This window comes from Saccopteryx bilineata, chromosome 10, assembly GCF_036850765.1.
Source record: "Saccopteryx bilineata isolate mSacBil1 chromosome 10, mSacBil1_pri_phased_curated, whole genome shotgun sequence".
In the NCBI taxonomy this organism is placed as follows: domain Eukaryota; kingdom Metazoa; phylum Chordata; class Mammalia; order Chiroptera; family Emballonuridae; genus Saccopteryx; species Saccopteryx bilineata.
Window position 1 is genome coordinate 48,332,378 of NC_089499.1, and position 24,698 is coordinate 48,357,075.

General features: G+C 44.4%; 2 protein-coding genes across 2 annotated transcripts in view; one reads left to right on the forward strand and one right to left on the reverse strand.

Annotated features, from left to right (window-relative positions):
• The window catches only part of SYN2 (synapsin II), a 237,620-nt gene that overhangs the window by 22,389 nt on the left and 190,533 nt on the right, over positions 1 to 24,698 (reverse strand). The window contains exons 5-9 of the mRNA XM_066245801.1: positions 17,353 to 17,442; positions 6,691 to 6,753; positions 6,148 to 6,290; positions 1,720 to 1,794; positions 697 to 799 (exon numbers count right to left, since the gene is read on the reverse strand). Of these exons, the coding sequence (XP_066101898.1) occupies positions 697 to 799; positions 1,720 to 1,794; positions 6,148 to 6,290; positions 6,691 to 6,753; positions 17,353 to 17,442 (474 nt within the window). The remainder of the gene's footprint in view (positions 1 to 696; positions 800 to 1,719; positions 1,795 to 6,147; positions 6,291 to 6,690; positions 6,754 to 17,352; positions 17,443 to 24,698) is intronic.
• On the forward strand, positions 9,214 to 16,372 carry TIMP4 (TIMP metallopeptidase inhibitor 4). Its single transcript, XM_066245802.1, has 5 exons — positions 9,214 to 9,765; positions 10,887 to 10,984; positions 11,423 to 11,537; positions 14,190 to 14,314; positions 14,924 to 16,372. Exons 1-5 carry the CDS (start codon positions 9,627 to 9,629, stop codon positions 15,119 to 15,121), a joined length of 675 nt encoding a protein of 224 aa, XP_066101899.1. The 5' UTR covers positions 9,214 to 9,626; the 3' UTR covers positions 15,122 to 16,372.

Here is a 24,698-nt window from a genome sequence, read left to right on the forward strand (position 1 = left end):
AGTCAGCAAAGTTGTCTTTGAGGACCAGACTGAGTAGAGTATCTCCAAGACTCAGAGAGATATTGAAGATTCTCCTGCATCCAGAAGGTCTGAGTTCTAGCCCAGGTTGAGACTCTGTGCCCTTGGGCACAAGTTCATAATCAAGTAAGTAGGTTACATTAAATGATTCTGAGACCAAGAATAGTAAAAACATTACAGTACTCCCAAAGGAATGACATTTGGCTAGGAGCCCAGGACCCAGATCTGATATCTCTTACCCATAGTGAAGGTCAGCCTAGCTGGTTGGAAACAACAGCTCCCCATTAGTGGTGGTATTTTGCTATCCACATCCACTGGTCATGTCATCTGAGAACCTTCCCATGGCCAGGAGAGTCTAACCCAGGGGTCTCAAACTCGTGGCCCGCGGGCCGCATGCGGCCCGCCGAACAATTTTGTGCGGCCCGCAGACTAATCCACGAACTACAATTTCTGGTCATTTTGTGATACTGAAAAGTGTTGCATAACAGTTGCCTTTTGTAGACCTAGTGCGGCCCGCCGAACGGCTGTGATCTTGCTCTGCGGCCCACGTGCTGAGTTGAGTTTGAGACCTCTGGTCTAACCAATGTAGTTTGGGCTGCCCACAGTTACCAAGCTAAGAGCTTGGCTTCCAGCCTTGGGTGTTGTCTCTTACTGAGATACTGCTTGGGCCAGACTTACCTCAAAAATGTAGTCTTTGCCATCTTTGCCATGTACAGCTTTGACAGCACAGATGTCCAGGCCACCAAACATCTCAGAGCAGGTATCTACCCACAGCTTGTACCTGGAGGAGATGAGAAGGTGTCCTGAGATTGGGGCATTAGCTCACATCTAGCCTACTTGCTGGTCACACTCTCCTTGCTGCCTCAGTCCCTACCATCACCCTTCCCTAACCCTCCCTCCCTCGAACCTCATCAAGCACATTGCCTTATTTTTAGTACCCTCCATCTTTTTTTATTTTATTTTATTTATTTTATTTTATTTTTTATTTTTCTGAAGCTGGAAACAGGGAGAGACAGTCAGACAGACTCCCGCATGCACCCGACCGGGATCTACCCGGCATGCCCACCATGGAGCGACACTCTGCCCACCAGGGGGCGATGCTCTGCCCATCCTGGGCTTCGCCATGTTGCGACCAGAGTGACTTTAGCACCTGAGGCAGAGGCCACAGAGCCATCCCCAGCGCCCAGGCCATCTTTGCTCCAATGGAGCCTTGGCTGCAGGAGGGGAAGAGAGAGACAGAGAGGAAAGCACGGCGGAGGGGTGGAGAAGCAAATGGGCGCTTCTCCTGTGTGCCCTGGCCGGGAATCGAACCGGGGTCCTCCGCACGCTAGGCCGATGCTCTACCGCTGAGCCAACCGGCCAGGGCCAGTACCCTCCATCTTTGCTCTCCAGATCCTATCTGTCTTTCCAGGCTAACAGCAGGTCTCACCAACTCTAGATGGCCTTTCCTTGGCTATTCCAGCATACAGTAAGTAACTATTTCTTTCTTTGAAGCTTCTAAGATATGTCCAGTCTTTGTCTCCATAATGTAGCACATAACCCAGTCCTTCCTGATCTTGCTAACTGGCTGCTTGGGCCTTTGTGTTCATCTGTCCTGTCTGATTAGAGGCTCCCTTTAGGCAGGGCTCAATTCTTACACCTATTCATCTATGGAAGGCCCCTTCTTGCTGGTCTAGGAACTAGATTCCTTTTTTCACTCACCTGTCTGACATGGCGATCTGCTCCAGCATTGCAGAACCAGTGTTTGTCTTCCAGTTCCCTGAGATTGATGTCCTCCTACAAGAAGGTCCCACCAGGGTAAGACAGGCAGTAGGCCACACCAGCAGGAAGAGGGCATGAAACTTTCCAGAATTTTAGCTCAGCACTGTTTTCCTGGTCTGCTTCTCCCATTAACAGCCCAGAGGCCTGTTTGCTGAGCCTAGAGCCTGATTGCCTCTGCAAAGCCCCCACCTGCAATGCTTTCCTCCTCTTTAAAAGAGTCCAGCCCACTGCATTGGCTCCATGGAGCGTTCCTGACCTTTCAACCAGATGAGCATTTGCTCTCCTAAGAAACCCTTGTAGACTTGGCCTATGCCTCACTTATAATCCTACATCTACTTTTTACTTTAGTTATTTGACCAAAGTCTTTGGTCCAAATGTCTGTAAACCACTTACAGTACATATTTTATTGTATTCCCAGTTGTCTATCCACTTAGTATCTGGGTTGACTTCATACAGCAATCACCCCTGTCAACCATGGACACCGTTTCACCGTCCATAGTGTCAGTTACCTGTGGTCAAGTGAAGTCTGAAAATATTGAATGGAAAATTCCAGAAATAAACAACTCATAAGTTTTAAATTGCTCACTGTTCTAAGTAGAATGATAAAATCTAGTGCTCTGTCCCACTCAGGATATAAATCATCCTGTTGTCCAAGTATCCACATTATATATGCTCCCCACCCATTAGTCACTTAGTAGCCGTCTTGGTTATCAGATCAACTGTCATGGTATCACAGTGCTTTTGTTCAAGGAACCATATTTTACTTAATAATGTCTCATTCACTTCTCATCCTCTTATCACAAAAGCATTTTATCATCTCACATCATCACAAGAGGATGAGTACGGTATAAGATATTTTAAGAGAGAGACATTGTATTCACATAATTTTTATTAGAGTATGTTATTATAATTGTTCTATTTTATTATAGTTATTATTGTTAAGCTTTTACTGTGCCTAATTTGTAAATTAAACTTTATCACAGGTATTAGTTATAGGAAAAAACATAGAATATATAGAAGTTGATAATATTCAAAGTTTCGGGATTCTACAAATAAGGGGGACTACTGTATATACAAACTGAATTCTATTGATTCTGGAAACACCTTCAGATTTCTTGTGACTATCTCCCAATGGCTACTGTACTAGCTCACTTATTCATTCATTTAACAATTGGTTTCTGAGGGCCTACACTACAGTATTAGCATGTGATTCTGAACAAGTCAGTTAACCTCTTCAGACTTCAGTTGCTGCATCCTTCAAATTAAGCTGATAGGATCAAGTCACCAACCTGGTCTCTGCTCTGTCCTCTACATCCTCCACCATGAGCATGTGTTAGAGTCAACTAGTCTTGAGCTAAACAGGAGGCAGATAACCTGGTTTCTGGTTTTGGGTTTGCTCTTGACTGGTTGGATGACCTTAGGTGAATTACTTCACCTGACTGAGCCTCCCTATTCCTGTGTAAACACAGGGTTGTTTACAATTTTAAGTAAACTGTGAAACACCAAAAAAGTCTTTAATTATTAATCTTCACTTCAGTCAAGATGATGAGGATAGCCTAGGGGACAGAAAAGCCTTGCTCACACCACTGACATAGATCTTCATGAGCTGTCTTTATCACTCACTACTGATTGGTGATTGAATGTGCTAGTCTCCACTCAGCAGTTTCCAGGTGTACCTTTCCCAGCGATCTGATTTCAGATACTGAGAAACCTAGCACAGCTAGTTCTTCAGAGCCTTCAGGCAGTGCAGTGAGTGGACTGATGTAATAACCACTCCTCACACTCACACTGGTACACTCCTGACTGCTTTTCAAGGTTCTTCCTCCCGAAGCCTCTCACCTGAGCCTCACTGCAAGTCCCGTGATGTGAGTAGGCTGGGATGCTTGTCCCCACTCTACAGACAAGGAGGTTAAGACTCAGAGAGGTTAGACGATTTGTTCAAGATTATATATCTAGTCAAAGTAGATATAAGATAAAAATCCAGAGCTATTGTTTCCTTCATTGTGCTACACTTACCTCTATACTCCACTACCAAGCTCAGAAAAAAAAAAAACAACTAACAGTGGAGTGGCTTGCAAAATCTAAATAGCAACACAAAGACAGATCATATGAAAATAACACTGTCTTCCTAACACTGGTTTTTACAAGTGTGCCCCTGTGACAAGGCTAGGTTCCTCAAGGGCAGAGATAGTCACTTACTTCCATGTCCCTAGCACAGGGCCATAGTATATAACAGGGTTCTCAGTAACTTTGAGATAGCAATAATAAAATAATAATGTCCCCTACACTTCATACCTTTCTCTAATAATAGCATGCAGAGCACAGATCCATACAGGATACCTGGGGCATGTGGGAGCAAAGGGGACACAGAAAAGTCACTCAGTGACAGCTCAACGGACTCTCAGGACCCACAGGACATCTGACCTCCACAGAAGGACCCACATTACTCTTCTACTGAGAGTGGAACAGGAATAGCACCTTCTTTACATCAAATGTGGCTGTCTCAGGATGTCTAGGGTGAAAGCTGGGGAGAAGAACAAAATCTCAAACTTTATCTTGGCTACTGCCAAGCCAATTCCCTCTTCTGAGAGCAAAGGGATAGCTGAAAGTTTGGAGAAGAGGTGCTAAGATGACTTAAACATTCCCCCAAATAACTGACTGTCCCTTCCAAATAAAAAAGCAAGCAAATATTTTCTAAAGCTGCTCTGGTTGCCTACTTTTTATCAATAGTTGGGGATTCTCTTATGTTTCATTTAAATTGCCCTTTGAAACCCAAGCCTTAAGATGTGATATGTCTCCTTTTTAAGGATCAAGACACTCTTGCTTTATTGTCATAAACTTTGTGTTTATTTAGGGGATTTTAATGCTAAAGGATAGGAAATCTGCTTTCTTAGGTGCCTGAACATATTAATTTTAGATGGTTATTGTAATGGTCTTTTATGTTATTTTGTCTTACATTGTGCAAAATTTTAAAGCATCCCTAAATTCCTTTCTGAAGCAGAAAGACTATAAATAAAAATTTATAAATTTTTAAAGAGCAGAAATCTAGTCAATAAAGCTAAAAAAATTCGATGTCTCAATTCTCTATAAGAGCTGTTCACTGACTACTTATTGGGTGTCTACTATGTGCCTACTGCTGCACAAGATAGTGGGTCTGTAGAGATGATCCTATCACTTCTGCCCAGAGTGCTCAGAGAAGAGTGATACAAACCATAGGTATGAAAAGAGCTAAACTAAACTATAGGTATGAGAAGGGTACAGGGAAAAGGATTCTTACTACCTTCAAGAGTGAGGAGTAGAGTCACTAAAAAAGAAATGAAGAAAGAAAAACAAATGATGGACAAGGGAAAGGAAAGCTGCTTAACCTTGAAGTCTGCTGAAGACCTGAGTGGCAAATATCAAATTCATATATTCTAATGTTTGATCTTTGTAAAAGAAAAACAAACAAAAAACCTAACTAAATTTTTTTCTAAAAATGGGAGATTAATATTTCCAAAACTGGAATTATAACCCATTTGCATTCTTATGTATATTATGAAAAATCAGGTTGTCTTGAAATCTCTTCTTTTTCTAAATTCTAATAGAGGAAATCTTTAACTTTCCATTCTGGCCAATGAACACAGTGATGTGGAGAAGTCATCTATTTTTATAACCACTAGGCTTTTAATGTTCTGCAGTGCTTTAAGGCTATATATTTATATCAGGAGTTTCTTAATTTTTTCTGTGCTCTGGCAACCTTGTGAACCATATGGATGCCTTTCAACATAAATGTATAAAATAAAGTTTACAGGATAACAAAGGAACTTAATTATTTAAAATAATTATCAAAATAGAGTTACCAAAATATTAAGCAAATAAATCTGTGATTAGTAAAAAAATGTTTCCTTATAAGTAACAAATGTACTTACAGGAGTAAATGTAGTGGTGGGTCTAATAACTACCATACTTTAGTAATGATAACAGTAATTGGTACTTATCGAGGTATCTGGCACAGATGTATAAAAATAAAAAAAATCTGATTACCTTTAGTGACAAAGTCACTCGTACTTCTGCTGCTACTGTTATAGTCTATTGTCTTAGTTCATATCTGGGGAGTGCCAAATTTTACTTAAAGGTTAGTGAAAATAAATATTAATTTTATTTCTCATCTTAGTTCATGGACTCCTTCTTTGACTTAACGACTTAAAAGGAACCCAGGCTAAGATTCCCTGACTTGCATAGAACTCTCTCTCTGCTCTCTGCCTTGTGGGCCAGATGTGGTTAAACTGAGAGCTGGCTGCTACCTGGAGGCTCTCATACCTGATATGAGATTCTCTACTGGGCTGGGGAGAAAGTGAAGAGTACCTGCTGTGAGCCCACCCCACTCACATGTAAGCCTTGTAGTTGTTGCCTATTTTCTGGACCCGGATGTCATACTTGGCATCAATGAAAGGCTCTGCTGTGGCGTAGGTCTGGGTGAGGGCCACCACACTAGCAATGTCCTGGAAGTCGTAGTGGTTTTCCACTTTGACCTAATGTTGGAGCAAGGCAGAGAGGGAGAAAAGGAGATATACACATACACATACTGAGAGTCACAAGAACCTGAGGACTCCACACCCATCAAGATGTTTCCCCTCCGTATGTAAGCCCTGCTGCCACATCTCCCTAGGAGACTCCTTTTCTCTAGCTTCCCCTCCTATGTTCAGGAGCCACACTAACTGCAAAAGGCCCAAGGAATCAAGCAGGGAGCCTGCACTCTGCTTGTTGAAAAAGGCTTGTCTGGGCAACACTCATGACTTCAGAGGGGCCAAATCATCTTCTCTTCGGAAAGAATTCATCAATAACATAGGGGGAAGAATAGTACATAATCAAACTCTCTGAAAAGTGTCCTTCTTGGCCTCAACCCGAAAGAGCAGCAGGCCCCAGCCTTACCTTGCCCATGCCCGAGTGAGCATGGCCAATCTTCACCACCACAGGGAATGTGGGCAGTGTCAACTGAAAGCAGAAAAGAAAAGAACGGATTGGTCAGGGCATGCCTGTCTCTCTGTGGAATACTACAACTATTTTTCTTGGGAAAACTTTTGAAAGGGCGCTTTAATGCTTTACAAATTAAAAAACAGGCCCATACAGTGACAGTGACTTGCCTAATGTCACAGCATATTAGTGGCAGATCTATAAAAAGTCTGTTCTCCTACTTGTAAGTCTTGTAGTCTATATCTTTAAAATTCCTTGTCCCAATCTTCTCTACATTAGAAAAATCCAGGCAGGACTGGACCTTAGTCAAAAAGAATTTGAAAAAAATGCATCTCTGAAAGAGTGAATTTTATTGTACATAAATTGTACCCGAGTAAACTATAATTACAATAGGAATATATCTTTAGAATCTTAATGTCCCTTTCGTTATGTACCTCTTAGTACCTTCCTCTCCCCCTCACACATCTAGTTTTCTTACATTGAATCTGTGTTTTCTCCCCCTTTCAGGGTTTTCACTGCTCGCCAACACCCCAAATTCAACCAACAAACAGCTTGGCATTCTAAGGCCTATTTCGGCCTGGCTCAGGGTTTGGAAGAGAGCTAATGTAAAAATTCAGTATGTTTATCATTTAAAAGACATCCTTAAGAGAATAAATTCTATCTTGAGGTAGCTGCATTTTAACAGAAGAACAATAAAAACTTAAAAGAACTACCCTCCAAAAGCAGGAATCCAAGCTGTTATAAAAAGGCAGTGACAGAAGGAATATGGTGCATTGGAAGGAGCACTGCAATAGACACCAGGAGACCTGCATTCTAGTACTTGCTGCCACTGACTATCTGCAAGTCACTTTACCTCATGGAACTTCAGTCCATTTGCCAAATGAGGAGACTGGACTGGATGCTTTTTGAGATATCATCCAGTAATACATCAGATTCTATAATAGTCTGGGTGTTGTATGAAGAACCAACTTGGACACCAAACCTCATCTTTCTCAGTCAGGCTCAGTTCTCTTTCAATTTCCTTCTTTTCAAACATCCCTGCCACATTAAAATGAAAAGTGTCTTTGGAAGGAAATAATGTTGACTGATGCAAAGTCAGATTCCCATGAAAATCCTGTGTGACCAGATACTAGGAGATACTAGGATTTCAGTATTCCTAGTATTCCTGAGGTTGGCTCAAAGAACTTCAAATGGCTTGGAAATTATGTAGTTCAACCCTATTATATATATATAAGGCCTAGACAGGCAAAGGTTGCAAAGCTGCTTAGCGATAGAATCAGAACCCAGCCTCCTACCTTCCAAGCACTATGTGGCACCATCCTACTACAATAATCCCACGGAGCTTTTTGTATTTGGAGCCTTGGAGCACTATGCTCTGGCAGCGTGGACAAGAGTCCAGTCACACTGCTCCAAGTGCCTTGCTTCTACGTTTTCTAAGCTGTCCCACCTTGTTATATACAGTAGGTTTACAGTTATTTTATTTATTTATTTATTTATTTATTTTTTCATTTTTCTGAAGCTGGAAATAGGGAGAGACAGTCAGACAGACTCCCGCATGCGCCCGACCGGGATCCACCCGGCACGCCCACCAGGGGCGAGGCTCTGCCCACCAGGGGGCGATGCTCTGCCCATCCTGGGCGTCACCATGTTGGGACCAGAGCCACTCCAGCGCCTGGGGCAGAGGCCACAGAGCCATCCCCAGCGCCCGGGCCATCTTTGCTCCAATGGAGCCTCGGCTGCGGGAGGGGAAGAGAGAGACAGAGAGGAAAGCGCGGCAGAGGAGTGGAGAAGCAAATGGGCGCTTCTCCTGTGTGCCCTGGCCGGGAATCGAACCCGGGTCCTCCGCACGCTAGGCCGACGCTCTACCGCTGAGCCAACCGGCCAGGGCCAGGTTTACAGTTATTTGAACAGAAAATAATACAATAGTTAATAAATAATACAAGAATAAACTGTGTTTTGTGTACTTAGAATGCCAATAAACTGTGTTTTCTGTAACTCCACTTCTGCCCCACCTTGTATAAGACAGTATCCCCCGTGAGTAGTAACATGAGGTAGGAATCAGTGTAGTCTAGAATCTAGGCGGCTTTGAGGTCCCAGGTTTTCACTAAGTAATAGGATACTCTGCTGTGAGCCCACACCAAAAACACTATCCTCAGCCATCTGCAGTCTGAAGCTCCGGGTATGGGAAACCCTTTCCCATAAAGGGTTTCTGGCTGCTTTCTCTGACATCTCTCCCCACCCCCCAGCTGAGAGAGCCAAGACACACACACACCCCAACTTTCTGTCTTATTTCATCACTGTTTACTGTTGCTTTGGAGCCTCCTAAATAGGGCATTGAAAACACTTCCTGCAGCTGAAAGAAGCCCTGAGTAGCTTGTGTCATTCCCAGTGTGCAGCTCAGCAAGGGGTTCGTCCTTCTCTGTCACTGTCTCTTTTGCCTGTTATAATTCCGTCTGCCTCTCTATGACTCTCCCTGTCTCAATCTTTCTCTTTGTGGCTCTCTTCACTTTTGTTCCTTCTGCCTGAATTAATCTCTTGGTCTTTCTGCCTCTTGCAGTTGTCTTTGTTGTGCGTTATTTTTGCCACGACACTACAGCATCTCCCAGTGCCATCCCCTACTCCTACTGCCTTCCCTCCACTTCTCAGGCAGGGAAATAGTGACTAAGGGCCTGTCCCGGCTTCTCAATTTTATTGAAGCTACCAGTCAAGAGAGCCGCGGGTCGTGCAGCAGTGGGTGGCCTACAGCCAAAGGAGGGCGGAACCCATGGGGCGGGATTGGCCCTAGGTCCACCTCATAAAGCCTTGGGTGAGGGGCATGAGGCATTCTGAAGGAACCCTGGAGGGGTTGTTTAATCCAACAGATCCCACAGGCTTAGCCGGGGCTCTGTGGTGTCATGCCCCGGAGCCCCCAGACCGTGCCGAGCTGGGCGCTGTTGCTGCGGCTGCTAGCATTGCTGCGGCCGCCCGGGCTGGGGGAAGCTTGCAGCTGCGCCCCAGCGCATCCCCAGCAGCACGTCTGCCACTCTGCGCTTGGTGAGTCCGAAGGCTGGGGAGGTCCACAGCAGGGGGTGGCTGTGTGTGATTGGGGGTCGAGCTGCAGACCTGTAGTCTGGAGGGAAAGGGAGGAGCTCAAATTCCAAACCAGTTGCTTCCCGTTGGGGCTGATGGGTCTGGCAAGGCCGGCACCATAGCAACCTTGCAAGCGCAGAGCCTGACTGACTTGTAAGGAAATAAAGACTGCTAAGAGGCGTCCAAAGCGACCCCCTCACCTGCCTACTGCAATGATGGAGTGTCATTAAACAAGTTACTGAAACTATAATGTGATTATTCTGAACTACTGGATGGGGAGAGGGGGAAGCCAGGGACCAAGAGGTTGGGCTTTCATGATAAACATCCCTGTGTACAAGCCTATAATTGAGCCATGCACCCACCCCAATACATATCTTTTGCCTTTCTCTTCCCTCTGTCTGGAATGCCCTTCCCCCTTCCCGAAATGCCTGGCCAATTCCTATTCATTCTTCAAAGTCTTACACAGGTATCTCCGTTTCTCCAAAGGCTTCCTGACTCCTTGGTGCTACCACAGCATCTCCAACCTTTGTGCTCCTATTATGCTGTGTTGTTCTTTGTGTGTTCTGCAGACCAAGACTAGACCAAGGGTTCTGCAGGATGGGGGACCCTGTCTTAATCATGTTTATGGGCCTAGTACCTAGTATAAGGCCAGACACTGAGGAAGAACATAACAGGTTTTTATTAATGCCCAAATGTGCAGTCTCATCATTTCTTAATTCAATAAACATTTACTAATATCAATGCTTGGCAGGCTGTTTTAGGACTTGGGCCATCAGTAGATCACCATACTGACTGCTCTCAAGGGCTCCTCCTCCCTCCTATATCCTGATGCCCACCTCCACCACCTGGCACCCTGGGCTATGGAGAACTAGATTCTCAAAACTAGCAGGTAATGTGTACAGATTGAAGGACCTATCAGGCCCAACTGCACAGGAGGAGTTTCCAGGTCCTACAGTCCTCACTCCCTCACATCACCCTTCTCACAACACAAAATTCTCCTACAAAATTCTCCCCAGGTAATCCAGATCCCTCATGGACTACTTCCAAAGGTTGCTGAAGGTTCCCTCTTTTCACTTCCTATGCAGCAATCCGGGCCAAAATCTCCAGTGAGAAGGTAGTTCCTGCCAGTGCAGACCCTGCTGACACTCAAAAAATGATCCGGTATGAAATCAAACAGATAAAGGTACATGGGGACAGGACAGGGCTTTTACCCCCTGGGCCTTTGGGAGGAGTGGGGTCTGTATTCTAGGAAGCGTGGGGCTGATAGTTAGGTAACGAGGCTCAGTGATCCTGAATGTACATGCTGAAAAGTGGAAGTGGATGATATGTTGGGAGCAGGGCCCACAAAATCTGAGTGACAGTACAAGAAAGGCCCTCACTGTCCCTCAAGTCCTATAGCTGCCAGTGCATGGGGCTGCTGGCGGTACTTCCCATCTTACCGGTATAAACCAAGGTTCAGATGTTTTAAAAGAGAGAAAGATCCACTTGAGCCATTTGTGTATATCATATCCTGAATTAGATATTTGTTTAATTTTTTTAAATTAAGAAATGAGGAGTTTTTCCTGTTAAGATACAAAGTTCACTCCTGACCCAATATTGCTTTTTTGTTATTGCCTTTCAGTTGTTTAAAGGGTTTGAGAAAGTCAAGGATGTTCAGTTTATCTATACACCCTTTGATTCTTCCCTCTGTGGTGTAAAACTAGAAGTAAACAGCCAGAAGCAGTATCTTTTGACTGGTAAGTAAAAGAGAAGCAAGTGGCACCAACAGTTTCTGTCCTGAGGAAGGCAGCTTAGGAGGAGCCAGGGGCTGTCCTTGGGCACCGACCTGAGCAGGTGACATATTCTTGGGCATAAAACAGAGCTGTGTTACTAAGAAACAATCTCTGGGTTGGGAGGGGCCCTGGTAACCTCCTTCAATGCAAGAATCCTCATTATAGTGATTTTGGCCACTGCTTCACTATTTTAAGGATTGGTTGCTTTCCCAGGTTAGGGCAGCTGGTTCCTTTTTCAAACAGTTTTAATTAGGATAAGAATTTTGGTGTCCTGAGCCCAAATCGGCCCCTCTAACACTGCACTTGTATATTCAGCTTTGCCCTCTGCTCTATGATGATCCTTCAGAGCTTTGAGGATGACCAATGTGAGCACTCTAGCTCCAAGTCTGCTGGCCATGGTTCCCAGTCCCTCCTATCCTGGCCACCTTTCTCCGATGGGATATAGCTTGTCCCTGTCCCTTCCCTAGCACTGGACAATGAACTGGACACAAAACCACAGGAAAGGTCTTAGTTTCACAGAGTAAAAAAAAATTGTGTGTGTGCAATCCCTCCTCCCTCAACACACACATTATAGTTACTATTGCCTATGATGGCATTAGCTTTAGACAGCCACAGAATTGGGTCACACTCTTGATAGATGGTGAGCCTGTGTGGCTAACTCACACTCCAGGTCATATTCTGCAGGTACAGTAAAGCGCAAGCCCTAAAAGGAGTCCTGAGTCTAGCATGGTTCTCTGTGAACTTGGGCCTGGGTAGGTATCCTCCATGCTAAATTAGTTGGGATAGAACAATTAAAGAACCATATAAGACTATAACTCCATAAGTGAATGAATGCAATAACATATACTTTTGCAGTTCAGGAAGAAGGTATTTGTGTGGTTATAAACAGGGAAGCTTCACTGTGTAACTGGGATCTTAATTAAACCTGCAGGATGAGAAATACTTAGAAAGATGAGGAAAAGAAAAATGCAGCAGATAAGGAGGACAGAAGGAGGAATTCCACCATCTGTCCATCCTTTCAGCAATGAATGACCACCAACTAGCTACCAGGCCTTGGACAGGAGAGTGGAGACTCATAACAAGTCACAGTCCTCAAAGAGCTCACAGTCCAGACTTGGCTCTTGAGACTCATTGCATTTGAGGACAATCCGGTAGGGGTTCCTTGGTTCTAAGAATGTGAAATTGTGCTCATCTGAGAGCCTCTGGATAGGAGAGGCAGAGGCCAAGCATGCCACTGAACTCTCAACATCCCAGGACTAGCAGATGAGGCCACCTCCTTCCCTAGCACCTACCCTCTGTGTGCCTAGCACACTGTGGTGCATCAGGAAAAGCAAGAGGCATGATTTCTGCCCTCAAGGAGGTCAATTCTAACCAACGGTGAAGATAAATGACAAAACACAAGTCTCCTTATTAGTCATCAGTGGTGCCCATGCTCTTCAAGAGAAGGCACAAGCTCTTTTACCTAATGTTGAAAGCTCTTTGTGACCATAATATTGCTGACCTCTCCAGCTTTGTCTCCTGTCACTTCTCACTGACAGTTTCCAGCCTCTCATTTTCCCCAGAGCTGAACTAAACTACATGCAGTTATAGAATGTATTTGGAGCTGTATCCCTTCACCTTGGCATAGGATAGTTTCAACGTCCAGAAATTTTTCCCCCAACTTGTCTGGCAGGTAAACTCCTACTCATCCTTTCAAGGCCCAATAGGAGCACCATTTCCCCTTAAATACCTTCCTTGCCCCACCCCTTCCACAGACAGAGATAATCGTGCTTACCTGTGTTCTTATACATCATCTTGTATATAATCACAATATAGTGTAACTTACGTATATAAGCACACAATAGTGTAATTTGTGCCTCCTTATTTGTCCAAACTACTTGTTTTTAAGTTCCTTGAGGATATCCTGTCATATTTATTTCTGTGTTCCTGATATGACATCTAGTATGTAGTTGCTCAGTAAATAAACGATTGAGTACTAAAGTTCTAAGAAATGTGAGCTGGCATGGTCAGAGATGGATTGAGGATGAAGTGGTACTGAAAAGGGTCTCTGGAAGAGAGGAGAGTTTGGCAAGTAAAGGGGAACTTTCCCCTTCCTAGGGGGAAAATCTTATTACTAATATAACTATCAGTGGGGCAGAAGACTGGCCTATGTAGATATTAAGAAGGGATGGAAAGAGAAAGGGACCTATTATTAATTGAGCATAGTCTATGGGCCCACTACTGTGCTGGGAGCTTTACAAATATTCTCATATTTAATCCTGACAATAACCTTATTATTCTCATCCTCCACTGAGAAGTTACACGACTTTCTTAAGATCACACAGCTAATAAATGATAGAAAAGAAGGAGGTTCATCAAGAGTCTGACTTTAAAGCCCATGTTCTCTCTGCATCACACTAAAAGGAAAATGCCTTTATCCTATAACTCTCCTTGTACATACATACTCTTTGATATAAAGATTATAGAAGTTTTTCAAGTCACTTCACTGAGCCTCACGTCACCACTGCCACCAAAAGCCATTAAAGAGGCTGCAATTCTGGGCTCTTCAAGGGCCTAGGCTTCTGGAGCTTCACAAATGATTCCTCATGCTCAGTTCTCCTCCATCTCCCCTTGAAGGTCAGGTCCTCAATGATGGAAAAGTCTTCATCCATCTGTGTAACTACATTGAGCCCTGGGAGAACCTGTCCTTTTTGCAGAGAGAAAGTCTGAATCACCACTACCATCTGAACTGTGGCTGCCAAGTAAGAAAATGTCCATTTTCAAGTTCTTTTGCGGGTGGGAAAGGGTCTTGAGCCCTGAAGCCTCACCCTTCATGCATGTCTTTATTCACTTACTATGGTATATTGGAGATCTGCCATGGATCAGGCACTGTATGAAAGCAAGATGGGCTACTGTGATATCAAACTAACATTTTGGCGGGGAAGGTGGCCATCAGATAAGGCAAACTGAAATAGTACAGCTACCATTTAAACAGAGTCTACTCTTTGCCAGGCCCCCTACTAGTCAATTTATTTAAAATATTTTAATGTAGTCTTTATAAAAAATATATGAAGAAAATTAATATTTTTATTTTAAGATAAAGAAATTAATACTCTAGGAGGCAAAGTAACTTGCTCAAGGTCAGTGGTAGAGTAAGGACCTTTGGGTTTGTCTAACTCCAGAGATACCAGTAGAGGCAAACTGTATGTAGGGAGCACAGGGAAGGGGAAACTCAGGGAATTTTGAAGACTAGGAAAGGCTTCATAAGGCAGGGGCATTTGAGCTAGGTGTAAGGATATGTAGGAGTCTGAAAGGAAATAATAGAAAAAGGACACCCTACTTACTTTGATGTTGTATGGCTATGACTCTAGATCACCACCTGCTATACAGTGCCCTGTACCATCTCGGCCCCCAACGAGTGCCTCTGGACAGACTGGCTGTTGGAGCAGAAACGCTATGGGTACCAGGCACAACATTATGTCTGTATGAAGCATGTTGATGGCACCTGCAGCTGGTACCAGGGAAGCCTGCCCCTCAGGAAGGACTTTGTTGACATCATCCTGCCCTAGTAGGGAACACTGACCACCACATTCCTTCAGAAGTCCTGAAGACCAAGACAGTTCTTCTTTCTGCTGAGCTCTGGCTATCACCACCTGTCTCTTTGTTGCCGCCAATGGGAAGTACCAAGTGGACAATCTGACTAGCTTTAGAGCAGGTCTGGGGCATGATCCAGCTTGTGTTTGAGACCCCAGCCTAGAACCTGTCAAAGGTTAAGGAAAACAGCATGACATCTATACTGTCCTCAGCCTTTCTCTCCTGCCTCCCAAACCCTTTTAGTCCAGCCAGTACCTGTTACTGAAAGTTTTGACTCTAGCTTAGAATCAAACTAGTTCTGGCCAGAACTATTCTCTTCTCTCTAGAAAAATGTGTTTTCTCTTACCTTAATTGATCTAATAGAGAAAAAATGGTAAATGTTATACATAAGAGATGGCATTGTCTTCTGACCTACAATACCAGAAGACAGGTTGACAGTATCATAAACAGGTTGATTTGGAAGAATGAAAAAAACAACATACTATGGCTGTGTATCCTCTACTCCAATCTCGGCTCATCCCAATCCTCTCATATACTTTCATCTGTTGGGGAAATGACTTGTAGGGGCATAGAGTCCCTCAATATGAGAATTACAATGGCCTAATCTCCCTCTATAGGCTGTAGTCTCCTCTATAACATTCCTGGCAGAGGGTCTGGCCCAGTTAGCACACTTGTTTGGATAAGAATAGTCTTAGGTATTGTCTCTACAGGTTAACTATCCTTAATGCCTTCAACTGATGTCTGTAAAGCTTCTGTTTCTTTTACAAAGTCCTTCTCTACTAGATTACTAATGTTCTTCATTCTTACTTCAAAAAAAAATTTTAAGCCATAGAAGCCATTCTCTTGTAGAGTTGAAATTCTCCATTAGTTTTTGACACCTCAGAGAGATCTTAGGAGGTCTTTTTTTGAAGGCAAATTTCAGAACAGAGGACAGCAGAGAAATAACACAGGTACCCTTGGAGAAAAAGGATGGTAAGTGGAAAATATACTTTTCAATTTTTTTCTTTTTTTTAGTGGTCAACCCTGCTAGATATTATAGTAGGAAAAATTCAGCTTTGCTCCCCATACTCCCTTCAGCTCAGTCCCCTTACCACTGTGTCTTGGACTCACTGAGAACTCTAGCACAGACTCCTAGAGTTCCTCAGCTCTTCAAGGCTTCCTGGTTTGTCCTCAAAGGAAAAACCCTGATGTTGGTCTCAAGGATTTATTAAAGGACAAAGGTTTAACGTTTCAGAGCCTCTATCTGGGAAAGCTCCAACAAAGATGAAGGAGATAGTTCTTTTCAAGGCCCAAAGTTGTTGTTATTCATCTTCTACATGTTGTTTGCTGGTAAGTAGGTCATGCACAATATACCAGAAGAAAGCTCTTGATTCACAAAAATGGTGCAAATGGAGGTCCCTTCTGGAAAAAGGAGTGAGAGGGAAACAAAGATAATCTCTGTCCTAGAGTACATTTGGAATGCTACAGTAGAGTCTTCATTGGTGAGTTAAGCATGATTACCAACTGACCACGCAGGCCTGGGACAGAGGATGTGGGAACAGAAGGGAAGAAGGGGGAATGAGCATAAGGTTTCCATGAAAGAAAAACCTTATTAGCAATAAACTCCATACCAACCAACCATACCATCTCTCTGCTCCTTGGATGGCCTCAGAGAAGGCATGTTAATCCAGTCTTCTCAATCTTGATGAAGCCAAAGGAATGGAAGGCCCTAGTAATAATAACAGCAATAACAACTGACATCTGAAGGGCATGTCACACTTTTCCAGGAGGCTATTATTTAAAAAATATCACTTGAATTTTGTACCAAATTAGATATTCTGCTTGGGAATAATTATGTTCATTTGACTTTCCAGTTGGAAAAGTGACACAAAGTGACTAAATTTAACTAGTCCAAAGACATGGCAGGGCCAGGGCTAGAACCCAAAGCAGTGGATCTTTTGATTATTGATCCACAGGTTTGTTACTTTCTCAGCTTAATAAAATGCCTTGTTTCTGCTTTCCTTATTCTGTCTCCAGATTTTGGAGATAAGGGGCCATCAGCTAAAATCCAGCCACTCTAGCCCACAAAGCAGGTCCACAGTTCAATCCCAACAGAATCTCTCTGGGATTGAGATACGGAAGCCCTCTTCAGAGTCCCACAGTTACCATGTGACCAAACTCAGAGTGAAAATAGCAGAGAGACTCAAGTCCCCACTCAATCACCTACCATCTCTTTGTGATTAGGATAGTATGTCTGCTCAATGAGTGGGAACTTTTCTCCTCCCAATGTCTTGTAGATGGCCACCAGCTGGGCAAACTGTAAAAGAGAAACAAATCTTTCAGCTTATCTAGACAACTTATAGAACAGACAGACAAAAAAAATTTATCAAAAAAATACTTATTGAGCATTGAGGGCTTTGTGCAAAATGCTCTGAGGATGTAAAAATACATATATATAATTCCTATTCTCAAGGAAGGAATGTATTCTTTAATTGAGGAAAGTGAGTTAACATTCATGCAGTACCTACTCAATTTTAATGATATTTCCTTGAACTCTTATATTAATTTGAGGAACTGGATACCTTGTCATCTTCAGTTTACATGAGACTCAGAGATGATATGAAAGTTGACTAAAGTCACAGAGCTGCAAAGAGGTGAAGCTGAGATTGAAATTTGGGTCGCTAATTCCAAACACCTGCATCTTAGAGATGCCAAGTGATGAAGCTGGATAGGTAATATGGGGCCAAGTCTTGGAAATTCAAATGTCAGGCAAAGAAATGGTAGTTTTTCCTTATAGGCAGTATGAAGTCATCAGAGTTTGAGCAGGGAGATCATAAATGAAGCTGTTCTTCAGAAAGACTTTGATGGTCATGGCAATGTTTTTCCACTGCCAGTCCACGGACAGTTCTGTCAGAAATTTTGTGCCAGTTTGTAAAAGAGTTAGCTACCCTGATGTTGTATAAAGATTATAGTCTATAGGGCAACATCAGGGTGGTTATCTATTTCACGGACTAGCACTGGTCCAAGGACCAGCAGTCGAAAAACACTGGATAATATAAACAGACCCAGTCTTTCTGGCACTTACTATTCATCTAAAAACTAAACTCAGCTGGACCCTTGACCTGTGAGAAACCAAACTCCATGAAGAATAGGTGAACTACACATTCTTATAATGTCCATGTTGAAAGCCCTTTGGCAAAGACCTAGCACCAATACCCCACCCCAGTTTTATAAGCAAAGAACTGAGGCTTAGACAGGTTACTTACCCAAGGTCACACAGTAGTTGAGCCAGATTCATAGCCAGGCCCCTTTATTCCCAATTCATAGCTCTATCTATTCCTTCTAGTAGCTGCATTTAAAGCTCTGCAGAAACCGTGCTCTTACCCCAGCTAACACCAAGTACTTTTCTACTCAATCCATTCACACACCCCCAACCCCGTATACTGGTTGCAGAGGTAATCCAGCATCCTTCTTCTAGTACTACTGGGTTACATTACAGTCAAACCAACCAATTTCTGAAACTGTTAGAAGGAAAAGTTGCCAGATCAAACCTATCTTCTATATATCAGAGAAAGGAAAGCTAGAATATTTTTCAAAAGCTCAGGTCCTATTCTCTCTAAGGGGTGTTAACACATGAGCCAGTGGGAGAGAGGGGTCTGGGGTAGTAAAAGCTGACACTGGGTTATTAGAAAACTGGAGTCTTCTGATTCTTATTCTGTTTATAATTCACTCACTAGGTGTCTTTTGGCAAGTAATTTCTCCTCTCCAGGCCTCATTTTCTTCATATATAAAATGGGAGCATTGAATTTGATCAGTTTTTCAAACTGTTTACTACAAACAACATCTTTTATTGTATTTCCTCCCAAACTCCATCATCAAACTGCAGTTTATGTGATCATTTGTTGTGGTCCTTTCATGGGCAAAGAGAATTTTATTAACTATTTTCGAAATGTTGGATAATGTTGAAATTTCTGGATCACTTTCCTTAGTGACACACGGTTGGTGGTTCTAGATCTCTAATGCCTCCACCAGGACTGAAAGTATGATTCATGGACTCTCCAACTCCTAAGATTTTATTATAGACAGAGACTTTAGAGAACTCTGGACCAAATATCTCATTTTACACATGATGCGACAGGCTAGAGAAGCAAAGGAAAGCCCAGGATCCCTGATCATGCCTGGAATTGGGGCTGCTAGGTCTCTTCTTGCCCAGTGCACTCTTTGTTGTATCCTGCTGTACTAACTATTCTATGGTTCTTCAATTTGCTTTGATTATCAAGACGACCCTTCATTCCTTTCCCGCCTTCTCTGATTTTCTCCACCACCTCATCTGATCTTTAAGTTCCGCCTGCCCACCTCAGCCTGGCAGGACTCCTGCTCTGCCTGAGCTCCCAAGGATCTTCAGCATCCCCAGCCAGCCCTGCTTAACAGCCTCTGCTCTGCTGCAGCCCGCGCCCAGGCACGGCACCAAGGCATGTGAGTCCCAATCTTCCCAACATGTGGGAGTTACACAGGCACTTCAGTGATGCCAGGAAGGCCCACGGCAGACTCCCAGAGTCCTGGGACAGCCAAGATTGAAACAGTAGCCAGTTCCCAGGCACTAGTTGGATCCCTGGGAGCTCACCTTACCCTCCTCAACCTTATCTCCAGCAGTTCCTGTCTGCTCAAGGTACTGGGCTTGGCATATAATACCTGCCTCCTTGGAAACTTAGATTAAATCATAAGCACACAGTCACCAATTAAACAAATGTAATATCTGATAAGGGTTATTTCCTCTATGCATAGACAAAAGAATGGATTTGGGATCTGGGGGTGGTATTGGCAACAAATAGGAAGATAATGTTCATTATAACCACTTAGGTAATGAATCAGGAAAGACTTCTTAGAAGAAATGGGATTTCAAGATCAGTCTGAATTTAATAATTTATCCTTATCCCTCCTGGAAATAAAACACTTAATCAACCCTAATATATCTGTGTCTAAAAAAAACCTAGAAAGAGTAACAGGGATTTCAGATGAATTTGAAGCAACATGATATGGAGAAGTTCTTGCTTTATCCAAAATGCTCCTTTCATTAATACGTATACTTCTGCATCCAAAACCCCAGTGTGCTTGTCCTAACAAATTTATGAGAACGTATGTGCTCAGAGACACAGTGACATAAAGTGAGCATTTTCCAACTGAGGACTTTCCTCACACCAAGGGTACTCACAATATAGAAACTTAGAAAATGTGAACCACAGTCATCATGTCAGAGGGACCCCTCCCCTCACAGTTGTCAAATTTGACCACTCCCTTTAACAGGCAGAGAGCAACATATAAAATGCTATTAGTGTGGCAGCTACTTAGAGTAAAAATGACGGGAGAACTTGGTGTCTAGCTGAGGAGTTCTGCTGTTCTAATGTGATGCTAAAGGCAATGTGCTGGGATTATGAATGGGTGAGAATGTGAACTCTCACCAGATCCCAGATCCCAGGAGGGGCAAAGCCCTAGGCGCAGGCTTTCCAATCCTCCCCTCCCTGGCTTTTGGCATAGTTTTGAAACATAAAGCAGGGAACCAGTTTCTATAAGAGACCCTAAATACTAGAGGACTGTAACAACCAGACTGGCAAACTGGTGGCAGGTACTATTATTATCCCTAGTTTATAGACAAAGAAACCGTGACACAGAGAGGTGCTTAGTCAGAAGGCTGATTAGTGAACTCAGAAAAAGCTGATAATAGCAGAATCACCCGGTGTGGCTATGAGGGAGCCAAATTCTAACACGTACAGAAGGGATGGGAGAAGGACTAGGACATACATGTAGCAGGGAAGGTCACACGACTAAGGAAAAAAGGGAAGGTCTCCAGAAAAAAGCTTGGTGAAGGCCTCATGTGTGTTCTTTTTTTTTTTTTTCTGAAGCTGGAAACGGGGAGAGACAGACAGACTCCCGCATGCGCCCGACCGGGATCCACCCGGCACGCCCACCAGGGGCAACGCTCTGCCCACCAGGGGGCAATGCTCTGCCCCTCCGGGGCGTCGCTCTGCTGCAACCAGAGCCACTCTAGCGCCTGGGGCAGAGGCCAAGGAGCCATCCCCAGCGCCCGGGCCATCTTTGCTCCAATGGAGCCTTGGCTGCAGGAGGGGAAGAGAGAGACAGAGAGGAAGGAGGGGGTGGGGGTGGAGAAGCAAATGGGCGCTTCTCCTATGTGCCCTGGCCGGGAATCGAACCCGGGTCCCCCGCACGCCAGGCCGACGCTCTACCGCTGAGCTAACCAGCCAGGGCCTCATGTGTGTTCTATGAGCAGCAACACACTCAAATCACACCACTCTTTTAGCTTGTTTATGTAAAATTTCAGGATTCCAGATGCCTCAGGCCACACAGAGGGAAATGCTAAACAAATGGAGGTTGGGAATCCAATCTCCCTCCTCAACCACAGCAGCTCCCAGATCTTGTGACTCCTCATTCATTGCTCTTTCTTACACTGTCAGGTCTCCCTGGCTTCCAAAGGAAAACTGTCAGTTGTGAAAAAAAAAAAAAAAAAAAAAAGCAAGAGCAGGGGCAATGGATCTATTGGGATAAAAAACACCCCCTCCAGCTCCCTGAGTAATAGAGAGGCATGGGGTCCAGGAACTGCAAAATCAGCCACCAGTGCTAAGACTCTTGGCAAGCCACTGTGTGATAGCTGAAATTTGATTTGTTAAAAACAGAAGAGGATGTGATTAGGGGCAGGTGTTTCCTTCTGAGAGGGCCAGCCAGCAGCAGAGTTATAGAAGCTGGGCTGCCTCAGCTGTTAAAGGGGAGGCCAGAGCGCCCCAGTAGCCATCACAGGCTACTCTCCCCCCTAGACCCATTTTTTCTCTTTGCTTAGAAGTTTCCACTGCCTCCTAGATTTCCAAACTAGACAAGGAAGACCCAGCTTCTTCTACACATGGTAACTTAATTTATGTGAATGGCAGTGCAATCTAGAGAAATCCTGGCTCAATAACTTTGATTAATTACTTAATCTTTTCTGGGTCTCATTTCTCTACAAAAAGTGATAATGACAATAATATCTTCCTTGTAAGGCTATTGTGAGGATTATGTAAAATTAAAATAGGAAAATCTCAAAAGCTGGCTCCATGACGGGCACAGGTTTGATGATCTCTAAGGACACTTCCAGCTCACATAAGTGTCTGATTCATATGTTTGTGGACAAATCTGATTTTGAGGTTATTAAAACATTTGGAAAGACTCTGTCACTAATATCCCTCTAAGATGGCCATCCCCTTTGTCCCCACTGGCCTCAGGCCTTTCCAATAGACCATTCTAAGGCAAAAAATAGCTATTTTTATTGTTTCATCCTATGGCAGAGAGCAAAGCCTACAGACTTGTAAGGGCCTCTACACAGATTCTTGGTGTGACTTTGTTGTGAGACTAAAGGTGCACTATGCAGCAAAGGTACCCCAGCCTATGAAGATAATGTTCTCTTGTGAGAGCCTACCCTTCCCATGTCTCAGCTGAAGCTCCTCCCACATCCTCTATGCTGGTACCTCCTATACCTTATTTACTAGTGGTCCCCCCTGGGGGACTGGGAGACAGGGCAGGATCCTACCTGTTGGTCAAATAAGTTTGTAAACATGATATATATGTTTGCTCGCTTGTGACTTATAATGGGTGTGGGGGACAGGCTATAAGCAGGCCAGGTTGTTGTAGCCTGAGGTTTGGTTTTGGGACTAAGCTTTTCCCCACACCCTTGACTGATTGTATGATCTGGGTGGTGCACTCTCATGAGAAATCCAATTATGCCTTGGATAAGTGACTTTGTATCGGAGACTTCCTTGTTTGTATATTGGATTAAGGGATTTTGGTTTTCTACACTATAAAGTGGGACAGACCAGGAGCTCAGACACACAGTTCCTGCTATCACAATTGCAGGGGCTCCCCTGATCCCTTGCCCTTCATGGGAAGAGCTGGTTTTCTGCTTTTCCCTTGTCTTCTTTTGTGGTTTGCCTGTCTTGGTGAGACACCAATAAATAGGATGGCCCCCCATCCTCTGACTCCGCCATTTCTTTATCGCCTGCCCGAATCCAATGGGAACCTGCATGTGAATGGTCACGATGATGGCTCCTGGCCTTACAACTGGCGTAGTTTCCGGCAGGATTCAGAGATTGGTATGGTGCCACCACCCTTGATGGGTGGGATAGAGTACTGGTTGCTGCTCTGGCTCCCCATGGCTGTCCTTTTAGGGGCCATGGGCTACATGTTTTTTACTCAAGAGGAAACTGCCCGAGGTCAAAAGCTTCAGCATGAATTGCAAACAGAATGGCAGAAAAGGCTGGAACTGGAGCGAGCACTGGAGAAGGAATTACGGGTTCGCGAGTTGCAGTTTACCCTGGAAGCTGAACGTCTTCACCAGCAGTTGTTGGAGAAACAACTCCGGATTCAAGAGCTCGAGTCTCAGCTTCTGGCCAAAAGCCAGCAGCCACAGGAGCCTAAACGGTCACCAAAGGAGCAGCAGCATCCGTGCCGGTGGATTGGCTTTGAGTCAGCGGGAGCAGGCGCTTGCGACTCCTCTTCTGAGGATGAGAAGGCTCAGGCTGAAGCTGCCATACGCACACTGAGAGCCCGACCAGTTGTCGCCAAGAAGGTAAAAACCCAGCAACAAAGAGTCCCTCAGGGGCAGCCACAGCCTCCTGCCCAGGTAATGGAACACTCTGTGGTCCGGCCCTATACCCAGGCAGAGCTGATGGAGTTGGGGGCACAATTTAGGCAGAAACCTACTGAATCCCTGGTAGCCTGGTTACTACGATTATGGGATATAGGGGTGGATGGCATCATGCTCTCCGGAACAGAGATGGAGAAATTGGCCGCCATTACCACACACTCTTCCTTGAGGCAGCGTCTTCAGAACTGCCATGGCAACCCAGGAGACCATACCCTATTAGAATGGGTGATGGCTGCCATTCGTATGGTCTGGCAGAATGCTGGAGAACTGCCGGGGGCAATGAGTCGGTGGCAGTGCTACAGTGAGTTAGTAAAGGTCCTTCGAGAACTAGGTATGAAGAATGCTGTTTTCAACCCTGGGTCTCGTGGGCCAGACGAAGAAGTGTTTACGGCCAAAATGAGGGAATTTGTCCTTGCTAGCGCCCCGTCAGCCCTTTTTGGGTCACTTGTGGCTATCTTGGGCCCCTATGTGGGGCAGCCCATCAATGCAGTTACACAGATGGTAGCAGATTTGGGAGAGCTGGAGGCCGCTCGGGACCATAAAGCAGTGAGGGCTGCTGCCTATGTTTCCCCCCCAACTAACAAGGGAAACGGGCCTGTAAAGGTTACCCGAACGCAGATGTGGGTAGACTTGATTGCGGCTGGAGCAGATAAGGGGAAACTGGATGGCCAGTCTAATAAAATTCTTTTGGAGCTTTGGCGGCAGCTTAAACCAGAACAGAAGTTCCAGCGACTGAGACGAAAGGCCCCAGCAGCTACCAATAAAACTTTTGGTGCGTGCACAGCTCGGTTACAAGATTATATGATAGAGACAGCCGAGGGAGAGGGGAACTCCCAAGACCCATTGTACCAGTTTGAATAGGAAAAAGGCCAAGGGACCCATCTAAC